We start from the raw sequence: 21,423 nt of genomic DNA on the forward strand, positions 1-21,423 counted from the left end.
AAAATTATGTAGAAATTTAAAAATAAGTTTATAAAAAAGATTCTTACACATAATGAGATTGTGAATAGTATTTCTTCAAATTTGATGTACTATTATTCTTTTTAACATCATTTGATGCACTATTATTCATATTCTCATTTTTTTTTGCTCAGAATGGTGTACCATTGAAAATAATTATCTTCTATAGTTTTTAATTTTTTCTCTCGAAGTGATATATGTCTGCAGATATGATCTTAGGAAAACATAAAATAACGTATAAGACTTGATCTAGAAAAAAGTCAAAAAGCTTAAATTCCACTAACTAGAGAATGAATTTTACGTAATAGGTAAACACAATTTTGAATCTCAATTTTGGAACAAGGCTTCTCATCTAACCTACGCATACTTTTCCACAACCGTTTTCTGTAGACTTCACTTGGGTGTTAGAATAGTAACTGAAAGGAAATTACAGTATCCTCCTTTTGGAGTCCCGTTAATTATACAAAATAGTCTTCCCTGAAAAGTCCATTCCACACGATCACCTGGAGAAGCCCTCTACATAGCCGACTGCTCCACGCTTCTCTAAAGGGACAAAACTCCTTATCCTAAGCTTAATAACACATCTCTGGCCCTTATTCAAAAATAAATTTTAACAAGTACCGATAATCATCTTTGTTGGCATGGCTTCCACATTGAAGATTAAATTTTGTCATTTACTAAATGTGATCAGTAATCACGCACTTTCCATTGGCTCTATGCTAACTTTTTTTTTATTTTTATTTTATTATAAAATTTAAACATCACCTGTGTGTTGATATTATTAAAAATACATACAAGGAAGCAATGTAGATAAAAAAGGTTGTTTTTTTTTTGGTCAACAAACACAAAGAAGAGAGAAAAATAACAATCGAATTAGAGTAAGCGAGTAACTGGTAGCCACAGATCAGTTCCCTCTTCGATTTTTTTTTGACCAGATCTGATTGTTTCCGCTCCCAGAATTTCTGATTGCGAAGAGAGAATTCCCCTTCACCGATTTCGTATTAGGTCGTCGGAGATTTTTTAATCTGACATGTCAGACGCTCTTTCAGCGATTCCGGCCGCCGTTCATCGTAATCTCTCCGATAAACTCTACGAGAAGCGCAAAAATGCCGCCCTTGATGTATTATTTTCTTTTTCTTTTCGAATTCTTGTTTCTTTAGTCTTCTTCTTCTTAGATGATGATGTTTAGCTCTTGTTAAAATTGGCAGCTTGAGAACGCTGTGAAGGCTTTAATAACTTCGGGTGACCATGACAAGATCTCCAAAGTCATCGACGTCTTGATTAAGGACTTTGCTAAATCCCCTCAAGCCAATCATCGAAAGGTTTCCAAAATTCTATTACCGTTTTGCTTTTTTGATCTGAGGATTTAATTTGATCATTTTTTGTTTTTTTATAGGGTGGACTTATTGGCTTAGCTGCTGTAACCGTTGGTTTGGCTTCAGAAGCTGCTCAATATCTTGAGGTACTTTTTTAACTGCCAAATATATTCAAACTTGTGCTTATTTGTTACTATGGTATTAGTGGATTATTATAGGATGTTTTCTAATTGTTCTTTTTTGACTCATGGAACATGAAGAAAATAGTGACACTTTTGTTAATGGAACATTAATCTAATAAATGGTATAAGTGTACTTTCTTTTTTCTAATTCTTCTTTTTTTTTGACTCTTGTAGCAAATAGTGCCACCTGTGATTCACGCCTTTTTTGATCAAGATAGCCGAGTTCGCTACTATGCATGTGAAGCTCTCTACAACATTGCAAAGGTTAAATAAAAGGCTTTAGCTTTAGTCTATGTGTGTTTATTGGCATTGACGCACCTGTTTACTTACAGGTTGTGAGAGGGGAGTTCATTTTTTTCTTCAATGATATTTTTGATGCTCTATGCAAACTCTCAGCTGATTCTGATGCCAATGTCCAAAGTGCTGCTCATCTTTTAGATCGCCTTGTTAAGGTATGTGATATTTTTTTCTCTTAGTGTGTTGATTTTAATTGCATGCTGATTAGAGTTGTACCTTGTGGAATAGGATATTGTGACGGAGAGTGATCAGTTCAGGTGTGTTAAGTTAGTTTTGTTTTGTATGAAAAAAATAACTCTGATATTATTAAACGTTAAAGACTTGACACTCCACGTGGTTCTACATTTGGATTTGCAGTATTGAGGAATTCATACCTCTGTTAAAAGAACGGATGAACGTGTTAAACCCTTATGTTCGACAGTTTCTGGTAGGATGGATCACTGTTCTTGACAGCGTTCCTGACATCGATATGCTCGGCTTCCTGCCAGACTTTCTTGATGGTAATTGTAAATTTAGCTAGATATATATGATCTTATCCAAGTTTGGTTATTTGTGTGTTCGGCTGAACTATCTTGTCAATATATTTCCAGGGTTATTCAATATGTTGAGCGACTCTAGTCATGAAATAAGACAGCAGGCGGATTCGGCTCTTTCAGAGTTTCTTCAAGAGATAAAGAATTCACCAGTAAGGTTTCTCATCTCTTGTTAGTTGGTGTGCTTTAAAAAAAGATTTCATTGCTAACTTTCTGACTGGAGCAGTACTACTGTTGAAAGTCTGTAGATTATGGTCGCATGGCTGAAATACTAGTGCAGAGGGCTTCTTCTCCTGATGAATTCACTCGGTTAACAGCCATCACGTGGGTAAGAAGAAAAAAAAAGCCTCTGCTTGGCCTCTTCTAGTTAGATATACGGGTGCTACTTTGACTTTCCAGAAGATCAATATGCTTAGAATAGTTGTTTGTTTTGTAGATAAACGAGTTTGTAAAACTTGGGGGTGACCAGCTTGTGCGTTACTATGCTGATATTCTTGGAGCTATCTTACCTTGCATATCTGACAAAGAAGAAAAAATCAGGGTGGTAAGTTTGGTTCCTCCTCCTCAGTGATGGAAACTATAGGTCTCGTATGCGACGTTTCACTTTCTTTGTGTTTATTTATTTATTGCACAAGGTTGCTCGTGAAACCAATGAAGAACTTCGTTCAATTCATGTAGAACCCTCAGATGGTTTTGATGTTGGTGCAATTCTCTCTGTAGCAAGGAGGTTAGTTTTTTCCCATGACTTGGTTTTTGGTCTTTTTGAATGCTATCAGTGATTCAATGTTCGCCTTATTTTGTGATATGGGATTTTTGCATCGAGCAGGCAGCTATCAAGCGATAATGAGGCTACTCGAATTGAAGCATTGAATTGGATATCAACACTTTTAAACAAGCATCGTACTGAGGTGAAGAGACCTTTTGGCATCACTATATTTCAAATTTCCTATTGTGTTCATCGTTTTATAGTTAAATTGGTAATGTTGGAACAGGTTTTGTGCTTCCTGAATGACATATTTGACACACTACTAAAAGCACTGTCTGATTCTTCTGATGACGTAAGTCTTGTTTCCCTAGTGTTTGTTTGTTGAATATTATGTTATGTAGGTTTGGTTTTGTCTAGTAATAAATCTATATGATATTGAACTATCTGGACATAAAAATATATCATAGGTGGTGCTCTTGGTTCTGGAGGTTCATGCTGGTGTAGCAAAAGATCCACAGTACTTTCGCCAGCTCATTGTCTTTCTAGTCCACAATTTTCGAGCTGATAATTCTCTATTGGAAAGGTTAGTCCCATCTTAGCTATAGTTTGTCTTTAAGTTTCTGGAAAGAACATATTATTTAGTTGGTCAAAACATATCCCGTCTAGGCGTGGTGCTCTTATTGTCCGGAGACTGTGTGTACTTTTGGATGCTGAAAGAGTTTATCGAGAGCTCTCAACTATACTTGAGGGAGAAGATAATCTTGACTTTGCTTCAACCATGGTTCAGGTATTTCTCCTTTTCCAAAACTTTTCGATTTAAGGGATTTTTGAAGGTGGGACTATTTAGATGATTGGCTTAGTTTTGCATGTTTTATACAGGCCTTAATGTATTTGAAAGCACTTTGATTTGTTAATAACTAAACTATCTTTTTCCTTTCCTTTTTGTTTTGTTTATGTCTCAGGCATTGAATTTGATTTTGATTACATCCCCGGAGTTATCGAAACTAAGAGATCTTTTAAAAGGTTCACTAGTCAATCGCGAAGGGAAAGAACTTTTTGTTGCCTTGTACGCATCATGGTGCCACTCACCTATGGCAATTATAAGTCTCTGCTTATTAGCTCAGGTAAATACAGAAACAAAAAAAATGATTGTATACTTCTTAGAAGATGACCACCAGATTTTGAAGATCAGCAAATTGAAAGCAGGCTTACCAGCACGCGAGTGTCGTGATTCAATCATTGGTAGAAGAAGACATAAACGTCAAATTTCTTGTGCAGCTCGATAAATTGATCCGGCTTCTCGAAACTCCAATCTTTACTTACCTTAGATTGCAGGTTTGCTTGATTGATCTCAACCCAAATAGCTCTCTCCCTTTCCGGTTTCTTCTTTTCTCACCTTTCCTCTTTTCCAGCTTCTGGAACCAGGAAGATTCACATGGTTGCTGAAAACACTTTACGGTCTTCTAATGTTACTTCCACAGGTAAAAAGAAGAAGAAGAATAGAACACACATGTTTGATTTGATCGCAAAATTGATGGTTTTGGGTTTGTTTTACTGTATGCAGCAAAGTGCGGCGTTTAAGATACTACGGACAAGGCTCAAAACTGTGCCAACATACTCATTCAGTGGTGGAGGCCAAATAAGCAGAGCATCTTCAGGAGTTCCTTTCTCTCAGTATATGCATCACCGCGAGGACGGTGACGCTGAAGACAATAACATCAACAATTCTCACCAAGGAATCAATTTTGCTGCACGGCTGCAACAGTTTGAGAACGTACAGAATCAGCATCGTGGGCAGGCAAGGAATAAAGTGAACTACTCATATAACACTTCATCTACTTCTGCATCGAAGGTACCACACAACCCAACACATTTTTTGTAATTCATCTCAAGGCTTTTATTGGTAACAGAATTATTTCACAGTTTAGCAGTTTTTATACCAGTTACACTCTTTTTTTTTTTGTCAAATGAAGATTATGTTTACTGTTTAGTCATATCATCATTTTTCTTTTACTATAAATAAATGTTATGGTCTCTTTCATTTTCTGCCATTATGTCAGTTTACAAACATTACCAGTTGGAGTAGTGATGCAGCAGCATCTGATCTACTTAGCGCCAACATGATAGTTTGAATTATCATGTCTATCGTTTATTTTTATTTATTGTGTTAACTTAGGATAAACATTAGATTTATTTCCTTTTCTATTAAGTTTTTTGAATTCCTATTCTAAGCTGACTTGTGGCTTAAGAATCGCTATATAAGGAGAGCTATACCTCTCAAGTTAGTTACGTTTTATTTTAATAAGAAGAGCTTTGCTTTTATCTCTTGTTTGATTCGATTCAATTCATCTAACAAAAAGTTCGTCTTAAGGAACTATCGATCTTAATCGATCCAAGAATAGGTCTCGAAGAACTTTAGATTTTTAGATCTACCGTTCACCCATTCGTACGCTGCGCCAGGTTGGTATCAGAGCTTTGCTACGCTCCGAATCCTTCTCAACCCGCTACAATGGTTCGTAAAACCCGAAGTCAGCAACTCGCTGATGACGATGACGCCCCTGCAACCCAGCAATCTATCCTCGCCCTTCAGGCTCAAGTAACGGCTCTAGCGGCTGCTGTTGCTACCCTTACGACACAACAAACATGCCCTGGTGCGCATCACGATTGTCGCAACGATCAAATCTCCGTCCACAACTCCGACGACGAAAATCCGTTCGCTCCCCTCCGTCAGCAGAATACACGCAACCTCACCGACAACAAGGACGACTCTAGTTCTGAAGATGAGCATGATGAGTCTGCCTGGAAATCATGTTTCAAACTTGAGATACCAATATTCAATGGCCTTACGGTTGCAGAAGACCTACTTGACTGGTTCGTCACGGTATAAGAGATTGGAATATAAGAAAATTCCGCTTGCTCGTTGTGCTCCGCTTATCGCAATCAGATTCCGTGAAAGAGCTGCTGCGTGGTGGCATCAGAGTAATACTACACGTGTTCGTGCCGGAAAAACAAAGATTGTCTCTTGGGTATAAACTCAAGCGTGAGATGCAAAAAAAAAATTTTGCCTTATAATCATGAGCAGTTGATGTTCCGGAAGTTCCAAAATTTATGGCAAGGTTCGCGCTCAGTGGACGACTATGCAATGGAATTCTTTAAGATGATCAACCGGGTCGAACTACAAGATACAGAGCAACAATTGGTTATGAGATTCATTGGTGGCCTAAGACAGCACATTCAATTTACATTGAATTTATTCCGACCCCAATCAATCTCTGAAGCGCATCAACAGGCACTCACCGTCGAAGCACATACTCGTAATGGATTCTCGACATGGGGTTCCAGTAGACAAACAAGATCGACGCCTACACCTGCCTCATCCGTAACTACACCTAGCGAGCCGGCTGCACCAAATACTGACACTGCTATTGTGCTGGTTGATACTCAACGGCAAACACGACAAGGCGGGTTTCGCTGTTACTCTTGCGGGAATCTGGGCAGCGCCAAGCGGCTTGTCCAAACAAAAAACTCGTAGAGGCCTCCTTCTCGACGATCAGAACAACGAAGACAATGATCCTGTCTTTGACGACGACGACAGTGACATCGAAGAACTCGTGCCCGATATAGGCTCTCTCTTAATGCTTCGTCGTTCTTGCCTCGCTCCTCATAGTACGGCACATAATCCTCAACGAAACAACTTGTTTCATTCAAAATGTACTATCAATGGCAAGGTTTGCACCTTCATCATCGATTCGGGAAGTTCAGAGAATGTGATCTCCTCCGATGCAGTTAAGAAATTGTCTCTCTCCGATGAACCTCATCCAGCACCCTTTAAGCTTTCTTGGCTACAACAGGCGAATGATTGTCCCGTTACACGGCGTACTTTGGTCTCTTTCTCGATTAGAAACTCGTATCATGATAAGACCTATTGTGATATAGTACCAATGGATGCTTGCCACCTCCTCTTAGGAAGACCATGGGAATATGACCGCCATGTTTCGCATGATGGGTTCCTCAACACTTACAGTTTCCGGTTTAACAACCACAACTTTGTGTTACAACCCTCTCCGCCTGCTTCCCTGCCAACACCAAAACCGGAAAATTCAGCACCTTCTTCTCAGTGTCTGTTAGTTCAGCGCTCCCCGTTCGAGTCCTTGATGCGAGAAACATGCATGGTTATGGTTCTGCTATGTTCACCGGTCTCTCCGACAACACCAGCATTGCCGTCACAACTCGACGATTTACTGTCTGAGTTCAGTGATGTTTTTCCCGACGAGCTCCCATCCGGATTACCACTGTTACGCGATATCCATCATCGCATAGACCTTGTTCCCGATGCCTCCTTACCTAATCGTTCTCACTATCGGATGAGTCCATCAGAGCATGAGGAACTACGTCGCCAAGTCGAGGATTTGTTATCTAAAGGTTTCTTATGAGAAAGCCTTAGCCCTTGTGCCGTGCCTGCTCTACTTATTCCAAAGAAAGACGGTTCGTGGCGCATGTGTGTTGATAGCAGAGCTATTAATAAGATTACTGTGCGATATCGTTTTCCTATTCTCGTTTGGATGACCTTTTTGACCAGATTGGCACTGCATCTATCTTCTCGAAGCTCGACTTGCGTAGTGGCTATCACCAGATTTGGATCCATCCAGGAGATGAATGGAAGACGGCGTTCAAAACTCGTGAGGGACTCTTTGAGTGGTTGGTGATGGCTTTTGGGTTATCAAATGCACCTAGCACTTTTATGCGTGTTATGAATTAGGCGTTGCGCCCTTTCATCGGTAAATTCGTTGTACTATGATGATATTCTCATCTTTAGTTTTTCCTTTGACGAACACGTCGAGCATCTGCGGGATGTTCTCTCCGTTCTCTAACGCGACCAGTTCTTCGCTACCAGAAAGAAATGCGCCTTTGGCGTCAAGGAAGTCCACTTCCTTGGATATATTGTTTCCGATCACGGCCTGTCTGTAGACCCTAACAAAGTTGATGCCATCAAATCGTGGCCACATCCTACTACAATTACCGAAACCCGTAGTTTTCATGGTCTGGCATTTTTTTATCGACGTTTCGTGCCCCAGTTTAGAAGCCTCATGTCTCTTATTACAGATTGTATTCGAGATGGCAAATTTTCTTGGACTCATGCGGCTGCTCAGGCGTTTCAGGTCATCGAGTATAAGCTCTATACGACGCCAATATTAGCTCTGCCTAACTTTCACGAAGTCTTCGAGGTACATACGGATGCTTCCAAGTCTGGTATAGGCGCCGTGTTGAGTCAACAGAATCGCCATATCGCGTTCTTTAGTGAGAAGCTGTCCAATCCACGCTTGCGTTACAGTACTTATGACGTCGAATTCTATGCCATAGTCCAAGCCATTAAGCATTGGCGTCACTATCTTTTTCATCGCGAGTTTGTTCTTTATACCGACCATGACGCATTGAAGCATCTGAGTACGCATGGTAAGGTCTCCTCTTGCCATGCATCTTGGATTGCCTACCTTTAGCAATTCACATTTGTCATCAAGCACACCTCGGGCTCTTTGAATCGTGTTGCCGACGCTCTCAGTCGCCGTCATTCGTTGCTCGCTACAATGCATGCCACAGTTCCAGCCTTCAGCTCTTTTGTCGACTTATATGAATCCGATCATTTCTTTGCCAAGAATGTTGCTGATACCAATGCTGGTCTTCCGACACCTTACACACTGTGCGATGGTTTTTTTTCCGAGAGAACAGGTTGTGTATTCCGGAGTGTAGTCTACGTTTTCAATTAATTTCTGAACTCCATGGTGAAAGCCATATAGGGCACGATCGGACATTACATTTGGTGTTTATATCTTATTTCTGGCCGTCTTTCCGTCGTGACGTTGAGCGCTTTGTCGAGCGTTGCGTTATTTGCCAGAAGTCGAAGGGATACTCTTCTAATGCCGGTTTGTACATGCCTTTGCCTATCCCGACACAGCCCTGGACAGATATAAGCATGGACTTTGTGCTCGGTCTTCCACAAACGCAAAAAGGTTATGACTCTATTTTTGTTGTTGTTGATCGTTTCTCGAAGATGGTCCATTTTATTCCTTGCAAAAAGACTACGAATGTTGTTCAGGTAGCCACGCTTTTCTTTCGCGAGATTTATCGTCTACACGGTCTTCCTGATAGGGGATACATGTTTCCTTGGGCATTTTTGGCGATCTCTCTAGAAATTGCTTAATACGAGCTTGGATATGAGTTCTGCTTATCATCCACAAACTGATGGGCAAACTGAAGTTGTAAATCGCTCGCTTGGGAATCTTTTACGCTGCATGGTTGGTGAGTCCATTCGTACCTGGGATTCACGCCTGCCTCAAGCGGAGTTCGCTCATAATCGTGCCATTAATCGCAGTTCCGGTCTCAGTCCGTTTCAGGTGATCTACGGTGTGCTTCCTCGCTTGCCCTATCGACCTGCCTTCCCTACCTGACCGAACGCGCATTCATGGTGATGCTTCTTCTTTCGTGGACAATATCATTGAGACGCACGCACGTACATCTCAACAATTGGAAGCCTCCGCCACCAAATATAAGACCGCAACTGATTCTAAACGTCGCCGTTTGATCTTTTACGAGGGTGACTTGGTTTGGGTTCATTTGACTCGTGATCGTATACCTGCAAGAGAGTACAACAAACTCAAATCTAAGAAGGTAGGACCATTACGAGTTGCAGCTCGAATTAACGATAATGTTTATCGTATCACACTTCCGGCTGGTATGACGACTTCAGACGTCTTCAATGTACGCTATTTATCAAAATATAGTCCTCCTGATGTGCCTTCTGATTCGAGGTTGAATCCTACTCGCCCGGGGGACCTGATGCAGCAGCATCTGATCTGCTTAGCGCCAACATGATAGTTTGAATTATCATGTCTATCGTTTATTTTTATTTATTGTGTTAACTTAGGATAAACATTAGATTTATTTCCTTTTCTATTAAGTTTTTGAATTCCTATTCTAAGCTGACTTGTGGCTTAAGAATCACTATATAAGGAGAGCTATACCTCTCATGTTAGTTACATTTTATTTTATTTTATTTTAATAAAAAGAGCTTTGTTTTTATCCCTTGTTTGATTCGATTCAATTTATCTAACAAGAAGTTGGTCTTAGGGAGCTATCGAAAAAAATCCTGGATCGAAATCGATCCAAGAACAGGTCTCGAAAAACCCTAGATTCTTAGATCGACCGTTCACCCATTCGTACGCTGCGCCAAGTAGTCAGTTAATTGTTACTGATGTGTGTCATTTGACATAAGATAGAATCTCAGTGTGCTTTAATTTGATGTGTTAGGAGGTGAGGAGATCTGAAGAACAGCAACAACAACAACATAAACCGCCAGCTTCTTCGGCATCATCATCAGTTGCGGACATCAATCGACCTCCATCAAGATCCTCAAGGAAAGGACCTGGTCAATTACAGCTTTAATCTTCATGGTATGGTAATATCCATCCCGGCATCATCATCATCAGTATTGTTCGTTTGGACACCACCGATCCCTTTTGTCTCCTGTAAAGTTGTATATCTTTTTATAGTAACTCTTCAAGTTTTGTCGGAACTTGTGGGAAAGCTACGGTCATGTTCTCTTTATCATCTCTCTGTCTGTTTTTTATTTATTTTTTTACTAGAGATTCTTTAGTTTTACCAATTTTTCTTGAATTTGCTTCATTGTTGTTCTTTCTTTTCTAAGGGAGATTATTTGTGGATGTAAGAAAAAGAAGTCATCATGTGGTTTTATGTTGTTTTTTTTTTAACTAGGAAACCACATGAGGACAATGGTGTAGAGATTACTTTTTGGATATTTATTTTGAGTGATATGCTCCTTTGGTTTTTTAAAAGGGTTTGTCCTGACAAATCTTTTGTTCTTATTACCTCTCTTGTTTTTACAATGATGTATAACAATAATCTTCTACAAAAGTTGCAATTGTGAACTGTCAGATTCGGGCATTAGGACTAAAACTGTTTACTAGAATCATATGCATAGACTGAGTTGGAATTAGAAAGCTATAATTTTACCATGTGTTCCATACAATAGCTATCGCTTTTTAACTAGTTTCGTTCGAATCATATACGTCAACTAAGAGATACTATTTCAGGTGCCCGTTTTGAGTTAACTTTTATCTTCACTTTCTCTCAACTGTCCTCCTAACACTTCAATGAAAAATAAAAAAACGGCTTACCGTTGTGCTAAACAGCCGAAGCCCAAGCGAGGCTCTTTTTATTTCTGTTTTGAGGAACATTGGGCTTATACAATACAGAGCAGGGCTTTTAATTTTGTTGTGAACCTATCATCGTAAAATAATTAGTACTAAAGACAACACGTGTGATTGGTTGGGATTAACTTACTACTTTAGCTTTATTTATTTTTAAAGCAATATATCTAACCAATAAAGATGTAGCTTTAATTTTAAAATTTAAAGTTACAGTAAAATTTTACCAATCAAAATGTAGATTTCTTTTTCAAAGTCACAGCAAAAAAAATTTTCTTTTTCTATTTAATTTAGTTTAAAATGCTACATCCTTATTATTTAAGTGGTAGAAGTTTTAAATGGAAAAAAAACATTTGTACGTATTAGATAAACTTAAAAACAGAAATTATCACTTACGAGAAAAATAAAAAAATCAAACATCAAAAAAAGAAAACACTAACGCAGAACTTATATAAAGACTAGTAATTGATTTTCTAACCTACCATCATAAGATACAAAAAAACTGAGAGGTTGTTCCATACTTTTCACACAAGCAGCAAGTCCATATTGAAAAAACATTTGGATCGTGAAAAGGAAAATGGAAGATAATACAAGACCGAACAAAGTATGATATTCAGACGACAAGAAAACTTGCGGCATCAACGATGACACTTCATAACTTTGTATGAAAATGAACTATAACTTATCCTGACTTTAAAGCAAACTGGGAGTAAGGTGGCAACCATCAAACAACGTTGGATGAAGAGATTGAAGAACCTGAAGATGTTTAAATGGTCGATTCTAGACAACACATAGAGGATTTTCGTGACGAGATTGCAATGAATTTATGGAATTTTCGTAGGTAAAATTTACTATTATTTAGATAGTGGTTTTACTATTATTAGATAGTTTTTAATATAAATTATTAAGTTTTTTTTTGGGGGGGGGGGCGGGGGGAGGGGTTAATAACATAAAAGTTTTTTTATATTACAACTACAATTTTTAATATATTGCCAATCATTTTTTATTTTGATAAAATTACAAAAAATAATTTATAGTTACAGTCAATATAACTACAGCAAAAATCTCTACTAAAAATCTGCAGCAATAAATTTACAACTACAGCTAAAATACCTACAACCCAAATTTTAAAGCTAAATTTTTACAGCAACAATTCAACCAATCACCCACAATACTAGACACACGAAGCTGATGACCTAGACAGTCTTGATAAAAAGAAAACCTAGGCACAGTCGACGTCGCCGAATCGGAACCCGCCACCGATCCAAATCACCAGCATCACCGACATTTCACTGGTCATTGTTGGCTTTAACAGCTTATACGACGCTAGTTTTTCAAATCCACTGTTCTAGAAAATTAGGAATAGTATGACAACAAGTTAGAGGTATTATTGGGTGTATTCAATTAATAGTTTGATTTGATTTGTATTTTAATATAACAAATTTACTTTTATTCAAACATGGATTTTAAAAAATACTTTAAAATCTAGTATTATTGAACTTATCATTTTATAAAACACTTCGAAATCCACTATTATTGAATAATATTTAAGTTGAAGATTTTAGATTGTTTTAAATGTTTTAGAGTGTTTGAGAATGATTTCTTAGTTATAAAAATTAAAATTAAAATCTAATTATTTTAATAAGATTCTATTGTTGTTTAACAAACATTACACCAAATTCTCAGATTTTCCTACAACCATCTAAAAACTCATTAAAAATCAAATCACTTCAAGTTTCAAATTGAATACATATTCCTTTTTCTTTTTGAATCTTATATATTAAAATAGATCATGACTTCTTTCATGTGTGATTTTTTTAGTTTGGACCATCATTTAATTTTTATTAAATGTATTTTAGTAAGACTAATAATATATAGAATTTTTCAACTACTTTAATCATAATATATTTTGATATGTTTTCATTTTCAATATAAACATATATTTTAAAAATTCTAAAAGATCTTTTTAAAATATTTTAATAAGATCTTAATTTTCAAAGATTATATGTAAATATATTCACTAATTTCGAAATTAGTTATGAAATATTATTATATATTAATTTATTAATTCATGTATAACTGTGCTATTAATTTATTTTCTTAATAAAGAGTTTTTTGATAATTTTATAGACGATCTTAACAACATTTCATTATAAAATTATTGGACTGATAACGGAGTTTAGTTACTTTATAAATAAACTTTGTGGTACCAACATTACAAATATTACTAGATTATAAAAAATATAGTACATCATTAGAAACATTAATTAGTTTGATGGTTGGCAAAATGAACGAAATTAATTTTTTGTATTTTTTTTTTGTTTATGCTTAATAGATTAAATATCAACAGCAAATATGGAAATATTTGTGGCATCTGTTAAATTTAAATATGTGTATCCATTCTATTAAAAATTGAACATGACCTATTGATAAATGTTAAGTTTAAATAACTATATATTTAATCTATTTAAAAGATTATTCTATCAAATTAAATTAATAATAAACAAAATAAAATTACAAAAAATCAAATATAAAAATTAAAAATTTCAAAAAATATTATTTGATTCTTTATTATTATTTGATTCATTATTATATGTAATCCTATTATTCTAATTCTGAACATTTGATTTTCTTTACCTTACCATTAATCCAAATATTTATGTACTAGGTGATTCTCCCGTGCTCATGCACGGATATAAATATATATAAAATAAATATATTGTAATAATTTATTAATAGTTTAATTTTATTATTTTATAATTTATATCAATAATATTATATTATTTTAGTTAGACATGTGGTTTTGGATGTGTAATATCTGATTGGTCTGATTTTTATTTGGGTATATTCAGGGGCGGATCTAGAAACATTTTTGGTCGGGGACACAATGCTAAAAGAAACAAAAATAAAATTAGATTGGGGGCACTTTTTATCCTTTCCATAATTACAAGAATAGTTAACTGGATAAACCTAAGTTATTTAATCAACAAAAAAGAAGAGTAGGGGGCACATGACCCCGTACCAATGCACTTACGTCTGCCACTGGGTATATTAGACAACATCAAATTCTTTGAAATCAATTATAATATATCTTTTATTCTAAATATATTAAAATTTTGAATAATTAGTGATTTTCCATTTAAATTGGTTGTTTTTTAGATTTTTAAATAAATTTTTAGTAATATTATAAATAGCATTATATATATATTGTTTTGAAAATCAAATCGAAAACTAAACTTCACTGTTGATCGATTCAAAATACATAAATAAATATCACGATAATATTTTAAAATCTCATGCATATATGCAGGGGCGGTCCCAGGAATAAATATGTGTGGGTTCAAAAACATTAAAGTTGCGCTAGGGGGTTTTAGAACCCTTGTCTTTGCGGTGTCAAACACCATACTTTACCAACTTTCCTACTAGATTTTTGACAATTTCCTTTAACAAAACAACATTTTATCAGATTTTTGTGGTGTCAAGTGACCCCACTAGCTACAGTGTGGGTCTGCCCCTACATATATGTTTTACAAAAGAAATAATCTCTAACAATTAGTTAAAATTTTAGTTTTATTTATTAGTATGGTTTGAAGCAACCCGTAATTTATATGTATAAAAATAAATAAACATTACAATAAAATAATTTGTTTCTTTATTTAACCAAATCAAATTAGTTTTGTTTTTCGCATTAATTCAGTTTTTCATCTTAAATGTGAAAATATATTTTCATAATATTTATATAATTTGATATATGTTGATTTTCTAAAAATATTTAAAAAAACAAAACAATGATAAGTAGAAAGCTATAAAGGAGAATAATTGATAAAATTTTGTAAGCTCATGAAGACATATAGATATTTATAATAATTAAAATATTTTGTAAGCTCTAAGTAATTTTATATCTTAAATTTATAAAAGTAAACTGAAATTTATTTTAAATAATCTTAAATATAATAACTCAGATTTGCTTATCAGCTTTTATCATAGATATGTTGGATTGTACAAATATAAAGGAAAAAAAAAGAAAAACTAAATATTAATCAAAAAATATATTTTTAATTCTAGCAAAATATAATATGTTCATTTCATTAAAACTATCCAAATTTTTGTTATTTAAAACCATTTTTAATTATTTTTTTCAAAATATACTTCTGGTAAAATTCATTTAACATTAAAAATAAATACCAGGTTCTTAATTTTTTTCTTGATAAAAAAGTAAAATGTTTTATAGATATTTTTGGTTTTGTTGTAATTATAAAATTTTATTAGTTAATAAATATTATAATAATGAATTCAAATTTAATTAATACTAATTATAAAATATTATTATTCAGCTAAAGATATCTTTGTTTATCCAATCACATTTTTATCTGCAATTATCTCAGAAAATATATAGATATAAAAACGTTTTTCTTACTTTGAAAATATAGTTATATTTCTTAAGAATATGTTTAAGGGAAATATTTATTTTTCTCAATATAAAAATTATTTTGTTAAGTTTCCTTTTTATGAAATCATTTCATATATAAATATATTTTATTATTTCAAATTCGTTTCTAAATTATAAATGTTTTTAATTATATATGTTATCTGAAAAATAAAACTTCTCACTTATAGAAATTATTTAAAAGGAAAATCTGTTTTAGGATAGTAATTATAAATATATTTTCAATTCATTAAGGGTATCATTGTAATCAACCATCGTGAGAGTTAACGTGAGCGCGACACGTAGGAAACTGACTTCTCAAATAATATCATAGAGATATAAAATGAAAATCAACACCCGCATAGTTGTGCGGGTCGAAATTTAGTTAATGTTAAATCTGTGTTAATAAAAAAAATTTAGCATCAAATTCAACTACATTTTCTTCGACTTATTCTATTTCTACTCTCTACTTCCAAACCAATAGACAAGTTATCCTTGTATACATGTGTGTGTATATATATATACATAATTATTATACTTATATGTAAGTTTTAGAATATTTTACTTATTAAAATAATTATTTAGTTATTGGTTTTTAGTTAGCAATATTTATTTTAAATAAAGGGGGGGGGAATTGGTTAACTACCCATAACAACCACCCAAATTAGCTAAGTACTCATTGATTGACATTAGTCACTTTGCTCATAAACTTTAGGCAACAAATAGACTAAAAACCCTTGGCTTCTGACAAATCAACATGTCAAAGCAGAGAATATCAGGTTTGGAGAAGAGTGATCGAGGTCATATGTCTGCATGATTCTCTTTCATATGTTTTTTCCTTTGAGTTTTTAAATTAATTTTATGGATTTTTTTTTCATCTTGGTAGAAATTGAGTTTTTTTTCATCATTTCCATTTTTCATTCAAACTTTTTTTAATACTCAGATTTAAACTTTTATTTTTAAATTTATATAAAATATGTTTGCGAATTAACAAAATATGTTAGCGATTTAACAACATTTGTAACAAGATACAAAATTTGTTAACATGTTACAAAATAGGTTAGCGAATTAACAAATTTTGTAACATGATACAAAATTTGTTAACATTAAAATAACATCAACTAAAGTATCGCTAACATGATACAAAATTCGTTAACATTAAAATAATATTAATATTTATTGAATTTATGATAGAACTACATTATAACTCATCAATAATTTGACTGTCGAACATTTTACAAAATATGTTAGCGAGTTAACGAAATTTGTAACAAGATACAAAATTTGTTAACATGTTACAATATATGTTAGCGAGTTAACAAATTTTGTAACATGATACAAAATATGTTAGCATTAAAATAACATCAACTATAGTCTCGCTAACATGATACACAATTTGTTAACATTAAAACAACATCAACTTTTACTAGGTTTATAATAGAACTACATTATAACTCATCAATAATTTGACCACCAACATTTTATAAAATATGTTAGCGACTTAACAAAAATTGTAACAAGATACAAAATTTGTTAACATGTTACGAAATATGTTAGTGAATTAACAAATTTCGTAACATGATACAAAATTTGTTAACATTAAAATAACATTAACTATAAAATGCATAAACTTATTTCAAATTTAGACAATCATAATGAAAAACTTACGAGAAGCATAGTCATGAACTTGTGTGACTTATACATTCAATTCATAATTTGTAAACACAAATCTAAAGGATCAAACCCAAGAAAATAAAAAAAATAAAGTTTTAATGAGACTAAGAAAGAAATAAAAAAAATCAAAAAAACAATATAATTTAATCTGAATATTTTGGTAAGAAAATATATAGCATATTGTTCATAAGTGATATGAGAAAAAAAACATAAGAAAATGAAAAATAGTTAGGAAAGAAGATGAAAGAGAAATAAGGAAAACAAAAAAAAAAGAAAAAAAGAAAAATGAGTTATAGGAATCGAAATGGTTTAATCATCTTCCAACAGTGATGATTGACATAGCTACTTCTAGGCCTGCAAGTAGATGGTAGGGATGTTTTGGTCAATGAAAACAGTGAATCATCAAGTGTGTTAAGTCTCAAATTGGAGCCTTCATTAGAGGTATGGCGACCAATTTTCTCTTAAATAAAATACTATTTTAGCTTAATAACTTTTTAACAAATTTTTTATTTGAAAAGATAAAATTAAATATTTGGTTAGCTGGAAAATACGCTTCGTCTTCTCTCCTCTCCTGAAATTCGTCTGAACGTGTAAGTTCCCACGATCAGTGCGTGGTGGCTCTATCAGCACCGGCACTGGTCCCAGTCTCTATCAGCAGCGGCGCCGATCCCAATCTATGTCCTTCTTCCTATGTGCTTGGTTGTAGTTTGATTCATGACCGATACTTCAATTTGAGAGATATGCTTCGAGCAAATCAACGAAATTCCAGATTTATTGCAGATAATTAATAAAAAGGTTCGGATCTGGTGATTAACAGGGTGGCCTAGCTACAAAGCTTTTGTTATACAAATCTCACTCTAGATCTGGTTAGTTTTGTTGTGTTGCATATCTCTGGACTTCTTGTGTGGATCTCTCTATTTTAGGTTTAACTAAATGGGTAGAGGTTTCTATGGATTCCTACTATCCGTCTTCATGCCGGCCGTTGCCTTTGTTCATTGTGCTCCAGATTAAGTGGATGTAGCTCCTAGTTGCTTGTTCAGATCTTGTGAAGATTTGATTTCGTTGTGGCTTCGTTCATTAGCGTTTATCAGTCGTATACGACTCAGCCGTGTGTCCGAAGGTTGACAGAATCTGAAGGATTCTTCCCTGCCTATTTGTGAAGTTTGTGTTACTTGGCTCTGAGGTGTTTCCTCGTTGTACTAGGAATGAGTGGTTTTTCGGTGGTTTGGCGAGGGGAATTCACGTTAAACAATTTTCATAGATTTTCTATCATTTGGATTTCTCTGTTTTGTTGAGAAGACTACCAATTGTCTACGAATATTGTTGCTTAGTTTGTTTGTCCGTATAGTTGTTCTGGTTTGTTGTTGTTTGGGGTTTATGTATCCTTTTATGGGTTTTAGGTTCCGGAGATATTGTGTTGTCTGCCGGCTTAGTTAACCATGGACATTCCTTCGTCTGATGGTTATGTATCAGTTTCATCTCATCTATATAATCAGTTGACGAAAAATATATATATGGTTAACTCCTCGTACGCATATGATGGTAGGTTCTAAATATGAAAGCTTTATCTGTTCCTAACATGGATATCTCCACATCAAATATCAGATGGATACGGACTGAATCGTATTAGAACGTTGGATTTTTTGACATATCAAAAAGTTAAATATCTGGATTACATAAATCGAATCATACATACCTCCAAACAACCGTGCCCGTCCCTAACACATAGTCCTTCACTAATTATTTCTACCTTTATTATAGTACAATTTTCCCTATAATTAATTTGGATTAAGAGCCAAAGACGAAAAGTTACAAGGCTGAAAAGGGATTGGATCGTAAGTGAGCCACGTCCACTGATAATGACACCAGTTTTTTTTGGATTTTATCCAGAAAACAAACAGAGTAAAAATAAAGAAACAAAAACCATTTACTTTAACTTATCACATTGTGGAAATTTATGCGTTCTAGAAAGAAATTTTTTTTATGTGAAGACTTTAAGTCTTCGAAAATGATGTGCTCTTCAAAGTCTTCAAAATCCTACTTGGATCCAATATAAAAACCATTGTAAAGTACACAGTTTTGTAGTCATACAGAAATCATATTAAATTTTAAATAAAAAAGAGAAAAACTAGTCCGTGCGAAAGAGAGGAGACTAATTTAAATCATCAACTAATTTACAATACTACAGCCAGCCAGGACCCTGAAATTTACGGAGCTATAAGCGATTTTGAAAAATTTCAACTAAATTTTTTTTTTGTATAAATTTGGAAGCCTCAAAACTTTTTGGAGGTTTATATTTGTGTAGTTTTCTTTAAACAAAATTAAAGACATGTTGCAAATGTTTCATTGTTTCATTTACCATGACCAGCCCTAGTCATGTACGTAGTTGATACTTGGAAAAAATACATAGACATAACGTTCATTTATAAAGTAGTCGAGAAGATTAAAACTGATGTTGAAATTGAAATGATGCATATGTTTTGAAACCTGTCTCATTTTTAAGTTTAGTTTCTTAAAAAATATGCATTTATCTCTATTATTACAGATAAACAGCTTATAGTTAGTATTTATATTCAGATGCCATATCTAGATGCTAAGTTGTTAGTTTTTTATTTTTATAATAGCACTTAAATACAAAATACTACTCCCTCTGTTTTAAAATAATACACATTTTAAGATTTTCACACTTATTAAACACATTAAAATTTAGTTATTAATGCATATCTTTTTGTAATTTTATATTTTCTATATTTTAAAACCAATAAAATTTCAAGAAATGCAATTAATGTCTTTGAGACACACAATTTTCATTTTTAATTGACAAAAAGTACATTGAAAATATGAAAATAGATCTTTTTGAACAATTTTTTTTCTAGAACATGCGTCTTTCTAAACCTGAAGGAGTAGTAGTTAAGATGAATAAAAATTGCATAGTTTTTATTCTTTATAATGAACTAATTATAATATTCAAATTAATTATCTACAATTAATTTTGCGGGTTTTAAGGGGGATTTAATTCTGTAATATTGATGGAAAATATGAAATTTTTGGTTTTAGAAAGAAAAATATATATATTTCAGTTTTTAGCGGAAAAACATGATTTTACAGTTTTGGTCAGAAAACAAAACTTTACGGTTTTGGAAGAAAATGTGATTTTCCAGTTGTGATAGGAAAACACGAGTTTACTGCTTTGGCTAGAAGACACATTTTTTTTATTTTGGCGAGACAATACAGATTTTAGTTCTGGTGGGAAAACATGATTTTTCGGTTTTGACAAAAACACGATTTTTAGTTTTGAAGGGAAGTTATGAATTTTTGGTTTTGGTAGGAAAACACAAAAATTTATGATTTTTACAGGAAAGCGTAGTTTTCCAGTTTTGATGGAAAATATAAATTTACGTTTTGGCGGAAAACATATCTCTATGTTTTTGCGGGTAAAACTGTTACGATTTTGATGGGAAATGTGTTTTTGCAATTCTGACATGAATACATATTTTAACGTTTTATCGAAAAATGTGATTTTACGTTTTAGCGGAAATACATGATTTTAAGGTTTAGGCAGAAAACATATTTTTACGGTTTGGTAGGAAAATGTGATTTTACTGTTTTGGTGAGAAATACATGATTTTATGCTTTTAGCGGTAAAATATGATTTTTAGTTTTGATAGAAAACAAGATTTTCTGGTTTGGTGAAAACACACACAATTTTTATTCAAATATTATATAATAATTATAATAATTAATTTAATTAATTTATATTTGTATTAATGTTATTTAAGTTTTTGAATTTTTTAGATGCAAATGTAGCATATTTTGTTACATCTTAAATAACTAGATACAGATCATTATAGATTTTTCTTCGAGATGGTGATGCAATAGTATTCAAACAAACAACATTTGAATATTAGCATCTAGATATAGCGTTCAGATACAAAAACGAACATGGTTTAGGGTTTGTCGGTTATTGTTTGGAGGAATTCTTATTGTACTACAAACTTGATACCATTTTGCAAAATTTTCTTTAAATAACATTTATTTTCATAAATATC

The 21,423-nt window shown here is 33.6% G+C and overlaps 1 protein-coding gene and 1 long non-coding RNA gene across 3 annotated transcripts; both read left to right on the forward strand.

Annotated features, from left to right (window-relative positions):
• The first annotated feature begins 797 nt into the window (after window positions 1-797).
• On the forward strand, window positions 798-10,808 carry LOC108813194 (protein VAC14 homolog). Of its 2 annotated transcripts, none has more exons than XM_018585680.2 (20): window positions 798-1,138; window positions 1,227-1,340; window positions 1,415-1,480; window positions 1,691-1,780; window positions 1,849-1,968; window positions 2,042-2,070; window positions 2,171-2,313; window positions 2,404-2,498; window positions 2,588-2,674; window positions 2,783-2,890; window positions 2,982-3,073; window positions 3,173-3,254; window positions 3,339-3,404; window positions 3,520-3,635; window positions 3,719-3,839; window positions 4,015-4,176; window positions 4,259-4,387; window positions 4,465-4,533; window positions 4,617-4,904; window positions 5,113-5,374. In XM_018585680.2, exons 1-20 carry the CDS (start codon window positions 1,049-1,051, stop codon window positions 5,182-5,184), a joined length of 2,139 nt encoding a protein of 712 aa, XP_018441182.1. In that variant the 5' UTR covers window positions 798-1,048; the 3' UTR covers window positions 5,185-5,374. The 2 variants fall into 2 exon arrangements, with proteins under 2 accessions (XP_018441182.1, XP_018441181.1); XM_018585679.2 differs by lacking the exon at window positions 5,113-5,374 and adding an exon at window positions 10,358-10,808 and having other exon boundaries at window positions 799-1,138.
• A 6,805-nt stretch (window positions 10,809-17,613) lies between these two features.
• Window positions 17,614-18,883, forward strand: LOC108807177 (uncharacterized). Its single transcript, XR_008934988.1, has 2 exons — window positions 17,614-17,815; window positions 17,893-18,883. It is a non-coding gene; the product is annotated as an uncharacterized LOC108807177 (long non-coding RNA).
• The last annotated feature ends 2,540 nt before the right edge of the window (window positions 18,884-21,423 follow it).

Source organism: Raphanus sativus, chromosome 6 (genome assembly GCF_000801105.2).
Source record: "Raphanus sativus cultivar WK10039 chromosome 6, ASM80110v3, whole genome shotgun sequence".
NCBI lineage: Eukaryota > Viridiplantae > Streptophyta > Magnoliopsida > Brassicales > Brassicaceae > Raphanus > Raphanus sativus.

Coding starts and splice junctions, on each gene's coding strand:
- LOC108813194 (XM_018585679.2), top strand. CDS start 1,049: ATGTCAGACGCTCTTTCAGCGATTCCGGCCGCCGTTCATCGTAATCTC. Junction 3,074..3,172: donor ATTCTCTCTGTAGCAAGGAG/GTTAGTTTTTTC, acceptor TGCATCGAGCAG/GCAGCTATCAAGCGATAATG. Junction 4,905..10,357: donor CATCTACTTCTGCATCGAAG/GTACCACACAAC, acceptor TTGATGTGTTAG/GAGGTGAGGAGATCTGAAGA.